This window comes from Cladophialophora bantiana (assembly GCF_000835475.1).
Source record: "Cladophialophora bantiana CBS 173.52 unplaced genomic scaffold supercont1.26, whole genome shotgun sequence".
Classification (NCBI taxonomy): Eukaryota; Fungi; Ascomycota; class Eurotiomycetes; order Chaetothyriales; family Herpotrichiellaceae; genus Cladophialophora; species Cladophialophora bantiana.
The window spans coordinates 1-12,354 of NW_015971600.1; the positions used below are offsets into that span (position 1 = coordinate 1).

General features: G+C 48.4%; 5 protein-coding genes across 5 annotated transcripts; 2 read left to right on the top strand and 3 right to left on the bottom strand.

Moving 5' to 3' along the window:
- Positions 1-3,951: 3,951 nt before the first annotated feature.
- Z519_12093 (uncharacterized protein) lies at positions 3,952-4,797 on the bottom strand (the record flags this gene model as incomplete). Its single annotated transcript, XM_016769801.1, has 1 exon — positions 3,952-4,797. The coding sequence occupies one exon, from the start codon at positions 4,795-4,797 to the stop codon at positions 3,952-3,954; it is 846 nt and encodes a 281-aa protein (XP_016613860.1).
- A 1,243-nt stretch (positions 4,798-6,040) lies between these two features.
- Positions 6,041-6,913, bottom strand: Z519_12094 (uncharacterized protein; the record flags this gene model as incomplete). Its single annotated transcript, XM_016769802.1, has 1 exon — positions 6,041-6,913. The coding sequence occupies one exon, from the start codon at positions 6,911-6,913 to the stop codon at positions 6,041-6,043; it is 873 nt and encodes a 290-aa protein (XP_016613861.1).
- Positions 6,914-7,467: 554 nt separating this feature from the next.
- Positions 7,468-7,971, bottom strand: Z519_12095 (uncharacterized protein; the record flags this gene model as incomplete). The annotated part of the gene is made up of 1 exon (XM_016769803.1): positions 7,468-7,971. One exon carries the CDS (start codon positions 7,969-7,971, stop codon positions 7,468-7,470), a length of 504 nt encoding a protein of 167 aa, XP_016613862.1.
- Positions 7,972-8,340: 369 nt separating this feature from the next.
- On the top strand, positions 8,341-9,300 carry Z519_12096 (uncharacterized protein; the record flags this gene model as incomplete). Its single annotated transcript, XM_016769804.1, has 1 exon — positions 8,341-9,300. One exon carries the CDS (start codon positions 8,341-8,343, stop codon positions 9,298-9,300), a length of 960 nt encoding a protein of 319 aa, XP_016613863.1.
- An 811-nt stretch (positions 9,301-10,111) lies between these two features.
- Positions 10,112-10,675, top strand: Z519_12097 (uncharacterized protein; the record flags this gene model as incomplete). The annotated part of the gene is made up of 1 exon (XM_016769805.1): positions 10,112-10,675. One exon carries the CDS (start codon positions 10,112-10,114, stop codon positions 10,673-10,675), a length of 564 nt encoding a protein of 187 aa, XP_016613864.1.
- Between the last annotated feature and the right edge of the window lie 1,679 nt (positions 10,676-12,354).

Sequence of the window (12,354 nt, forward strand, 5' to 3'; positions counted from 1 at the left end):
ATGTCAACAGGCCAACTCCTTCCTTTCTTGGACGTCACGTGATCCCTTCAGCCTCATTCCCCGAAGCTGTCCCTTCGGTTGAGTTTCCTTCCCTGTGCGTCCTTCGCAGGTTCTTAAGGCTGTGTCCAACAACTATATTGAGTCCTTCGTCGGAGGCTCTTTTGACGATTTCTTTATGCTATGCACCTAGTTAATACAGTTCCGTCTTGAAAAACATCCCAACGTACCACTGTTTGTTCGAATATGGAGTGAAGTTCTTGCAGCGATGGTGGCAGGTCACTTTTTTTAGTGAATGGTATCTCCCACCACTTCCTCGACTCTTTTATCCGAGTCAAATCCTCGAGACGGAGATGGACCTGCCGGGCGGCGCTCTGCAGATTCTTTGCCGAAGTGATATACATGTTGCGAATTGAGTGAAATTAAAAAGAATAAAAAAATCGAGAAAGTGGCAGCCGTAGCTCTGCCTAAAGATGAGATAGAGCAGTATTAAATACTGAGGACAGAGGTCTCACAGACGGCCTTCACAATGGGTAATGGCGAGGCGCGAAGTTCGTATTTTATTGCCTTCTATTCAACTCGTTCAACGCGAACTGCGATTAATACATGTTTTGAGGTTGCAGAATGACTAGAAAAATGAGGAATCAATAATGTGGGGTTGATGGTACCACGGGTGCCACAAAATCGACTTCGGAGCTCTTGGCTGTGAAAAAATATCTACAATTTGGTGCAGGTTCACGATCACATGGGCTCCCAAAATTGCACCGTACCCGGGCGCTAGTGGCCAAATCAGCCGTTAAACACTTCTCCGTAGGACTCCCATACACAATTGGGCGGAGTGTTTCACGAATTTGCGTAGGTAGTCCCAAGAGACCTCATGCATGTTTTGCTTCTTTTATTCTTTCTCGTGCTTCATCTTGCCACAAGAAGTGTCGATAAATCAAATCTAATAGTTTAGGCCCTGTGGTCTAGAACCGTTATGTACCGCCATTATTCCTAGAAAACTATCACAAAATCTGGACGGAGTTACACAGTGTCTAAACAACCCTTTTTGCTGCTACGCACCTCGAACTCCTGCCAACCGGTATCGATTGAGCCTAAGAATAAAGCACCTATCGAAACGTATAAGGCTTATAGGTTCTCAAAACTCTTAGGAAATAGCTAGATTAATGGTATTCTCAAGATGAAGGCAAGCTACATGGACTGCGACGGAATGTGGCTTCGTATTGTGACTCTCTCAGCTATACATCTACTGTCACGAACCCACCGTTGTCCCCAAGTACTCTACGCCCTCCACCCGAATCGGGTGGACGGTATAGAAAGAAAAGGAAAGGATAAGGCAAAGGACGGTTGAGGCACAAGGCTATCGGTTAACGCTGCCTTACCCTTTTCACGTGACAGAAAGAGGGGAAGCTATAAGAGTCTCCTCTCACCTGAATCGGCTGAGAGAGAACTCTTCCTTTTTCTCAAGCGTTGAGTCGTTGTCAATAGGGCTACGTGAATAGAACAAGGCATTCAGCTACTCCAATTCCTTTGTACCTACTGCGTTGCGTAGGTCCCTGATATCTACATCGATTGTTATCATTGATAATTTGCATCATACCGCCATAGAAACTTCAAAACATCCCTGCCATATTAAGCACATTCCCATTCCGAAAATATAGACAGAGCTAATATCACCACTTAGTACTTGCGAAACGCTAGGATGTAGAACACATCAGAGGGCACAGACATAGACTCTATAATCCGATAAGCAGAAGTTTTAAGAAAAGAATCAATGAGTGATACCTGTATTTATTTGCGTTGGTCCGTAGTGAAGGGCCGAACCATGGCCATGTCATCTTCCCGTTCATTCTGCTCTCCCGCTGTGCCGTCTGAATTAGACGGTTTCTCGGGCTTCCCGGTGCTGGGCTTAGAAGTGCCGTTTATCTCTTTCTCCGTTTTCTTCTGAGTGGTCTTAGGATCGTCTTTTCGGTCGGCCGGCATGTTGCACAAGAGTTCAGAGGCGCTAAGAACAGAAATGTGAAGAGCCCTCCTACAGAAGATTGTTGGAGATATTTCGAGGACCAATGTGTCCAATCTGTATGACGCCAATTGAGGCTGAGGCGGACGGATAAGGTCTTCAGAAAAGGTGGGAAAGGGGATTCATATAGCTATCAATGGAAGTGGCATCTCCTCGAAACCTCCTCTTATACGACAAGGGGTTCTGTACGTTCCTGGCCCCTCCCTGGCCAACGGTAAGAACTGATCATATTGTTATTGGCAGTAACTAATGAGGGATGTGGTTCTTGCCCTTCCGACTCCTACACTAGTACGTACTTCATTCTGAAGTGGCTTGGCTTGCATGATACGTTCATCAAGTGTATGTCGTAACCGAGACTTAGTATCTACATACTCTGTATGTAGGCCTTCCCTGTGCATAACGCCTCGGCCACGTCAATGTCTGTTCTTAGAGGTCTTCATCTCGCAGGACTGTGCATCCTCGCGCATCTGTATCCATACGCCTTCGGTATAAATGTATGTTCCTGTCCTAAAGCACCAGTAAGGGCCTAACTTGATGATGTACGTCTCCTGAGAACGGTCTGTCTGAGGGTTACCAGTGGCTGATAGTGATATGGATTTGATAATTAATCATTGTATACGTGCCAACAAAGAACAACGGAAAGGGAGGATCGTTACGGACTGATTTAGGGATGTTGCACTAGATTGGCTTTCTGTCTAGTTATTGTGATCAAAGAATGAACAAGATGTGCTGCCGAAAGAATCCATGCCAATCCATCCCCAGCCTCGTGGGAGTTTACGTTTGGCACCGCGCTCTAGTTCCTAGAGAGCCAGCATGGAGTTGTGGAGCGCTGGATATTTTTGGTGATATTGGGCGATATTGAGTGATATTGGGGATATTGAGTGATCTTGGCGACATTGGGTGATTTGGCGATATTGGGTGATCTTGGAGATCTTGCGCGACATCGAGAGATATCACGGGACAATGGAAAGGACTTTCTTCGGCGCCCATACAAAGGAACTCACGTGATTCCAGCGCCCAGATACTGAGGTGAGCCACATGTCGTGGCGTTTTGTTCCAGCCACAGTTGGGCAGGAATTTCAAGACTGCGCTACCCCGACTTCACATTAATGCCATCAACAAACCCCTCCGTACGATGATACTTCAGGTCAGAATCCAACCATCTCGGCTACCTACTTAATGAAGAGCGGTAATATACATTGGAACTATGCAGGCTTTGAGACTGACACTGCTTTAGGCAAGACAAAGCCATTACCCTTTGACCGAGACGAGAATCGAATCTAGAAGTTCTGGTCGACAATTACGAGGCGCTCAGTCCCCCGTCTAGATTGATATGACGGAAAAAAAGACAGTGACAGCAGAGCTCTTGGTATGGTGGTTTCCGAATCTCGAAAAAGAAATCGAGACCGGCTTATCATATTCGCAGCGCAATAGCTTCAAACCCCTCACGGTATCACCAGACTTTTTCAAAGATTGCAAGAGACACCCAATCAACTATATCCCCGCAGAAAACTACGAGAGATATTACTACTTCTTTGATTGCCAGGACATTATGTTTCGGAATGAGAAAGGAGAGGATATTTGGTCCACAGTGGGCGCAGGGGAAATGCTCGTTCCAAGAGGAGTATCCATTTTAATTAACAGAGGAAAGTTACGAAACGGGTGACTTGGGGTTATTGGAGCTCCGCGTACAATTCATTAAGTATCGAAATGCCTACAAGATACCCAATGCGCACACACAAAGTACCTTGATGAGGTTCCCTGCGATTCACTCTCATCGTAATACAGTTAGTTGTATGGAGCATGTCATGCTGCTTCTCCCATGCCCGTAGCTGGCTGTTCTCAATTGCCCCACAGATGCGCGGACTAAACAATGAAGCAATGGCTGGAATTGAAGCCCTCGTCAAGACAATATAGATATCATCCTCTGTTTAACCGTACGTTGGATTAGATGTCTCGCCCTTAGCTGTATAGCTCGTGCACTCACGGGTTCTAGATATCGGTACTCCTGTCACATCTCCTTCGTCTGGAAACAGTACACTGCTATACTCAGCGGCGCATCCAATATCGAGATATATGATGCCGTCAGTGAGGTCCCTCAGAGGAAACTTCGTTCGGACACTCTCTGTTGTTTGGAGTGTTCGACTTCTAGCCTTTTCACTTAGCCGTACGGAGGAGATTTCGACACCTCCGTAGATACGATTGCCGAAGATAGCGACAATCGCGGCCAATTCAGCAGCATGATACGCCAAATGTTTATCTGCTTCTGCAGTGCTGACAGGTTTTGGACAACAATCTGCTCCTGTTAGCCTCTCCTTAAAGATTTGTGTAAAGGTGGAAGGCCAACTTAGGAATAGAACTTCAATCACTTTCTTGTAATAAGTGCTCTCGCTGATCTCTCGTTTCTGGCCTATGCTTGCAAAGGTTTCCTTGACATTGTTGCTCCAATGAAAGCCGTCCGGCGGTGAATTGTAATGACCGAGTTGCGACAAATCAAAGGACAGACAAGAGCGTGGAGAGATCGCAAGAATGAAAGGAAGGAATACGTGAGGATACGTCTCGAGGACCTCAAAATAAACCTTTTGAGCTTTTTTGCAACAATAAACAGAGTTAACTTCTTTCTTTGGTCGCCTCTCTGCGCTCCGTGGTTGGCGCTCAAAGAAGGTACAAAGTAGGACTAGGCGCTCTTCAAGGGTACGAAGATAGACGAAGGGTACCGTCTTATTCCTATTAAGATCTTTCGAGACCTTGTCGATTTGAGAAAGTTTCGAGCTCATGGCAATGCGAGAGGTAAGTATGAAGAGATTAGAAGACATAGAAAGAACACAATGTATGATATAGAAGACATAGGGTGTGACGCGGGTGACATAGGGTGACATAGGGTGTTATAGGGTGATATAGGGTGTGATAGAGGGTGTGACCACAGGGTGTCATAGGCTGTGATAGGTTCTGGGTGGAAAGAATCTTTCTGCATGCGCACGCTTAGCACTTTTGGCCTTAGCGCCATCCTCACTCACTATTTTCTTGCCTGGGAACTTTTCCACAACTCCACTTCCGTGTTCAACCGTGGCCGATAATCGCGACTCCGTCACATCATCGACTTATTTCGGTCAAAGCGCATTACACATCTACTGAGACTTCTGCTCATGAGTCTGTCCGGGGTTCTTGCATCCTACGTGCGAGCCGAGCCAACGTGTAGGAAACACTAAAACACCTACGCATATATTTATCTAAAGAAATCCCTGGCACGCAAAGCGACAGACTGAGGGGATGGCTTCCCATCTACCCGATTTCTACTATATGCATGGGTTTGCTATCACATACATATACACAACAGACAAGCTCTCTAGGAACCGACACCTGAGTGTGCCCTCAGACTTCAAACAGCAACTACCAAGTCTAGATGAAGTCACATGCCACATGCCTGCTTTAGATATATTCTAACATCAAGCAGGATTTGTCAACTCACCCATCAACAAATCCTCCGCGGGTGTACATTACCCTTTCATACTGCCTTCGACGGGTCACCGAGTATACCTCGTCATGTGTTCTTACGGCATAACCCATGCTGTTCGAGGGGAGTGCACAAGGCAACCACAACATAAGATAGAGACACGACTGCGCAAGAGATGCGCCAATTCGCCAAAGCCAGGCCCTCCTTGTGACAATCCCACGCACGACCCAGGTCTAGATCAGCTCCCTTCTAGGAAAGGAGGGGCATGCCCAGCATGTCGGGATTCGGGGATATCACTTGAAATCTATCAAGTCAAATGGGTAAGCTTAACCGTACTCTTATCAATATACATGCGCTCTGAACATCGATGAATGATAGGTGGATCTACACGGCTAGACTCCGTCACTTATGAATAGTAATAAAGTCTGAGCAGAACTTGGGCGAAGGTCATGGCAAATGAGTTGAAATGATACTACGGGCAGATCGGAGGATTTCCATGACTATACTGGCTCGCATAACATTAGGTAGCTATGGAGTGATAGAAGAGTAACCTCCTGTCCCGAAGCTCATGACACCTCGTTCCATTTCACGAGTATGGGATGGGCTTGAAACGTTTCTAGCTCTCGAAGAACCTCACTCATAGAGGTGAAGTCGCCATCCCAGCAGCTCTGGATTAACTGACCCAGAGGAAGAGATGTGACGTCGGGAAAACGATTGTTTGTGTATAGCTGTTCAACCTGCTGATATCGGTCGTTTGATGCCTCGAGCTCATGGTGTGGTGGTCTTCCAGTTATTACTTCGTAGATTGCACAACCAAATGCAAAAATGTCCGTGCGCCGATTCACCCTGGGTATTGATGGTCGATAACTGAACCATTCGTAACAGGAATCTGCTGGTTCACCATCGATGCTGCAGCCTTCAAAGTCGACTATCTTTAGGCAACCTTCTCTTGTTAGAATCATATTCTTACATCCGACATCACCGTGAACAATATTACAGTTATGTGAATGCTGGTAACCTTCTGCAGCTTGCCTCAGCCAGCTCAATTTCGTCTGGATCGGAATCTCAGTTGCGGAGGGAGATCGACAGATTGTCCGAAGGACTTCGCCTCGTTCGAGAACAATGGAACCATCTTTCCGGGTGCCCAGCAATTTTGCAATGTTAGGATGCGAGCCGAGACGGTGATATGCTCGACGTTCAACTTCGCCTCTGTCGCTCTCTTGATATTCTTTTAAGACTCTCTTGTCATCGACCCCATAGACGATTCCTGATTTCCCGGCAGCAAGGAATTGTAATGCTTCAAATGATATCGAATCAATCTCTGTGTTACTTGGACGATGAAGTATTTTAAGGCATTTGGTGTAAAGCGCCCTCGGAATGGAGAGGAGTGAGAGGAAGGATCTCGCAGCGCGCAGGAAGGGTCCTAGATCGAACAGCATCTTTCCCTCGACGGTAACGGGGTGTATTTGAAGGGCTTTTCGGGAAGCGCAGGGAGGAAAGAGCGTCGTACTGAGGCTATGGTGGTGGATGTAGCATCGTTTAGGGAAACGATAGGTGTATCGTAGTGCTCCTAGCTTTGATGGCTCCTTTCATGGCTCCAATGCTTTCATGCTCTTTGAAAGTTGGGATGAAGGAACTGCGAGCGACGGGCCACAAAACGCAGGGACCATTCGCCACTACCCTAATACACGCGATTTTCCAGCTGGGCGCACAGCCCAGTAAGGAAGAACTCGAGTCTGCCCTAGGCAGCAGCCAAACTGGAAATGGCTGACTCTGAGAACACTACTGACAATAATAACCGAGTATGTGGGCCCGGAAATAGGCCCTTCCGAAGCTTTGAAACGCCGGAAACTGAGAACTTAGGGGCCGAGTTGTGGGCCCTGGCTCTGGCTCGCGGCTGTGCTCACGCTGCTCAGAGTACGCCTCAGGGCTCGCCAAGTCGTGCTCAGGATTGCTCAGCCACAGCTCAGAAGTGGCTAGGTCATGGCTCAGGTCAAATGGCGGGATGCTCAGGTCTGGAAACGGAAATGGACTTTGGAGAGGTCAAGATTCGCCGCTGAGTATTGCGGTATTCGCCAACGTCGGCTCGGTTGTCTCCGTAGAGGGCGGGAGTCCTGTTTGTATTCAGCTGTTGATCTAAGAAGGATGCCATGCTGTTTGACTCCACATGGCCTGGACCGTCCTCGTCCAAGACGTCCAGGTTCTCTGTCCGCAAATACGCCACGCCATCAGCCGTAGTGAAGCAGCGCTGCAGCAGCTTTGCACTGAGACACAAGAGTGATTCTACCGACGACGATGCAGAGCTACAGGCACCGCTACTGAGTAATATGGAGAAGCGTCGACCAGACTCTGGTTGGGGTTCTGAAAGGCCTGCAGCTACTGCGATATACTTCGGGAAAGCGGCTTCTTTCTGGCAAAGGATGGTTACGGGTCGATCGAAGATAGTTTCGCAATTCGCAAGGACACAATCAGTTGAGCTCTGCTGTTCGGGATGCATGCTCACCTTTAACAATTGAAATGCTGTCCCCTTGTGAGCGTGTCTAGAACAGTATATTTGCTCGGGTCGTTTGTCTTGGTTCTTGTGTCAAAAGAGGTGCCGCACGGGATACACAGCAATGCCCACAAGATGGGCAGAAGTGGGGTAGGAGGAGGGAATGCCCAACTCGCCTTTTCGCCACGTACCTCTCCAACAAGGGATGCACCCCGCCAGCCTGCAGCGCCTGCCTTTCGACCTTGTGGCGACCTCATCATTGCTCTTCTTCAATTCGATCTTCAAGTCTTCATCTCTCTTGGACTTTAAGCGACTTCTTGAATGTCGGCAGGATCACACCATTTCTTAACGCTTTCGAAAGGTGATCAATTAGACATGGCAACGACAGTAGTCGTCTCCCTACCATCAACGACCGTCGTCAGTAAGGTGTTAGTAAAGCCCCAGCCGCTCCAAGTTCCTACGGTGTTGCCTGATATCGCCATCCTTCAAGCTAATGTCCAAGTCCCGTTTGCTGCCATCGGTAAACTCTTTGACTACTTGCGGGCCAATCCTGCTGTTGCTGCCCGCTTGAACCAGGTCTACCCAACTCGCGGCATCTTCAAGAACGCAGCAACCACCAACCCCATCTCGGATCAGAAGCTCACCATCGATCTCTCTCCAAATCGCATCTCTCATATTCCGGCGTATCTTCAGGCTGCTTTGATGCCTCATGGATTGACCGAGGTTTTAGACTTCTTCAATGCCGTCACCGGAACCTACCTGGACTCCATTCTCGGGGCTCTTTCTGCCACTATCAATGTCGATCTCGGCGCCATTCACAAATCTCACAATGTCAACTTCCGCCTGTGTGATTACACACCCGACACTGCGAGTGCCACCAGCGAGAACGGCTGCGGTGCCCATCGTGACTACGGCACATTCACCATCATCTTCCAAGACGGCATTCAGGGCCTCGAGATCGAAGATCCAGCCAATCCCGGTGTTTGGCAACCCATCCCTGCCGATGCCACAGTCGTCCTCTGCGGCTGGTGTGCCCATATTATCTCTGGCGGCAAACTCAACGCAGTCAGACATCGAGTCCGCCGCCAACCGGGTACGCGAAGACTCAGCGCCGTCCTGTTTGTTGCTCCAGATCTCAACGTCGCATTAAAACCCATGGTTGCAGGGATGCCGGCCGTCAACTTTTCGGACAAGATCCTCGCTGGAGAGATTCAAGTCAAATGGTTTAAAGAGATCATGGGAAAGAGATGGCGCTGGAGAGAGGGAAATGAGGACCTCAAGGACGGTGACCTGATTACCCAGGACGAGGATATCGAGAAACTCATCCTTGGCTGATAGGGAGAAAGACGGGCATCCTTGCTTGCAATTGCTCCTCTAAGAGCTCGAGTTCGGAGGGACGTTTTCTTCGAGGGTGTCTTGAAAAGCGCACGTCTTTCTGCGTCATTGGCTTCAGCTTCAGAGTTTTGCAAGCGCTTCCGTTTGGCGTAGGCCGGCTGAGAGACAGCTCCAGCAGGTGTGAGAGATGGATGACAGACAAAGGTTGAGGCACGTCCACGCGCTGGTGGCGCCATAGGCATGGAAAGAGACAAGCATACGCACAGCACAGTGCAGGATTCAGTGATTCGTTGCCGCTTTCAAGTGTCCACGATTTCTGGTCCAAAAGTCAGACGACACCCGTATTATCATGTAAATCGATGTATTCGGTCGAAATGAAATTCATGCCGGATCGGCCTGTAGGTTAACCAATGCTTGAACGTATTTAGCCTAGATCTTAAGGCTGCTAAAGAAATATGAGGCGCAAATAATTGAGTGTGTCTGCAAAGGTGAAGCTGCAACTGCAAACGACTGTAATTGGACAGAATTAAGCCAGGGTCTGCTGTATAGATTCGAATGGATTGGAGCCTGGGCCGGATGCGATCATTTCTTCATTTAGCATAGTGTGTTGAGCGCAACTGAGGCCTTCAAACGTCGGCAGACTGTTATGGAACACTAGGCCTTCCCCATCTTACAGCATCAAGAGTTAAGGCAGACAGTACCTCTTTCTACCTTTCAAACTCCTTTCCCGTTCCAGCGGGCAAGTCCCTAGTTTCCCACTTGCTCTACTTTAAAAGGATCGAATATCATAGGCGACGTTGAGTTAACTCCGATGCAACCATTGGAACAGCGGCCAAAAACGTTTCCATCCCCTTACATAGACCTACATACAACTCCATTTCCTGCTCCAACGGCGCCTCCAACATACTACTGCACGGGCTCCAAATTCGGTGTTCGGGGTGAAAAGAAGGCTGTGCTAGTTGGCATCAACTATTTCAACAAACGTGGACAGCTGCGCGGCTGTGTTGACGACGTCAAGAACATGGCTGCATATCTCAACCTTTGTTTCGGATATGACAAAAAAGATATGGTCATATTGACTGACGACCAGCGGCGCGAGATTTCCAAACCGACAAAGATCAATATACTGAGGGCAATAACCTGGTTGGTCAAGGATGCTAAACCTGGAGATTCTTTGATCTTTTATTACAGCGGTCATGGTCGGTGTTCAGCACTCGATGAAAATGAGGATATCTGTCCTTTGGATTTCAATACTGCTGGTTTTATTACCAGTGATGAATGCCAGCAAATTATGACGAGGGCGTTATCCCCGGGCGTCAGTCTCTCAATCATTCTTGACACGCGCCATCCGGAAAATTTCTTCGTGCCCGGATGATATTCGAGCACTTGAACAATAGATGAATGGTGGAATATGTAGAATTTCATGGTGGCGAAAGCGCTGGAGTTTGTCAGAGGCTTTAATTAGGCTAATACTCTTCTTGGACGGACATAAACTATACAACAGCGAATTATATGAAGTGCCAGGCCGTTCTTGGACTTCCTCTTCCGCAGAGACGGTGCATTCCGCCTTCTCAGGATTAAAGCCGGCGTAATTTCCTCTATCATCGGTGTAACAAATCCAGAAGACGTCCTCTTGTCCTGTGTCGATTTAAGGACTAACTCTAATGTGACCCAAGAAGGAGAGTAAAGCGCGTTTCTCTGAGAAGTTGGTCTTTCCATAGGCTGTCGGGTAAAGCGGAGCACTAGAGCTGTTTCCACGGATGTAATCACCATTCGGTGACTATTGCACCACTCGGTCGATCTGGGGCGGCTGATGAGCTGAACGGGCCATAGGGAGGAAGATCATGTCGAACTACCGGAAAGGAGAGAGCAAGGGGTTGTGCGCAAAGGACTATCTACCGAAAGGGGAGTGGGGACTGCTAGATATGATCGCACATTATGCTTCTGGCCCAGAAAGGAGTTGACAAGTCACCAGGTGAAAGCCGTTGGAGAAAACTGTTGTCCTTTCGCCTGAACCGTGAGATCTTGACTGCAGGCTACGTCACCTTTTTGGCAGGCATGCACAGCCGGTATGGATAGGTTTTGGGCATTCAAAGCTTGATGTGCAAAAAAGGGGGGGCCGCTGTCTTTTCCCTGGCTTTTGGAATCCAGTAGTCACCAGCATCGAGCCGATCGTCCCTGTCCAAAAGGGGGGACCCACCGCCCGAAGGATATATCTCTCCCTGAACCCGAAGAGGCTTGTTCAACATCGAAATGTGATATCAGATCGGGCTTGGGGGCACATGCCCTCTGTCGAACCCTGACGCGACGAGAATGATGTAGCTAGCTAAGTAAAGGATGATTAAGATCCGCTAGTGGGATGGATGCAAAGGACTAGGGAGGTCTAGCTGGGGGCAGCCGGCTTTCTTTTGAAGACCAACACTGACCCTATCGACTGGGTTGCATTTCCTACGGGGCAAAAGCTTTGATTCTAGGGGGTGACGAAGTCCTTTCAGCTCTTGAAGCACAGACGGTTGAATATGACATGACTGGACGACAAAGCTAAAGTTGAGAATCCGATATAAAGACCGAGTATATAGGTGTGGACATAGTCCGATATTGGTTTGGGAGACTGGCCCTCCCGTCGACCGTGATGCAATTCTCCGAAGTTCACCCAGGATCACTATCCCTCACGTCGTCATCTCGATCTAATCAGCCCTCCCCGGAAAAGACAAATAAACTCAATGGGTATAGGAATTTCCATTAACCTATAGGCCGAGCTCCCCCGAGATCGACTCTTGTTTCAGCTAAAGACGTTGATTTCAACGATGGCGCTCCCGATGACGACGGCATTGTCTTTTACCTTGACACACTGCTTAAAGTTGATTGGGCCGGTCAAAAAAGATGGGCTGATTGAGAGCCTTAACGGCAAGCATTCACCCGGGTCTCTAAAATGAATGCCAAAACCCCAGTAGATGCCAACCAGCCCGGGTAGCGAGAAGTCTTGTTCGACCTCCGTGAACAGTGGGATGTCCGAGTCATTGCAATCTCTGTGTCCATGCTTAGCTAGATACA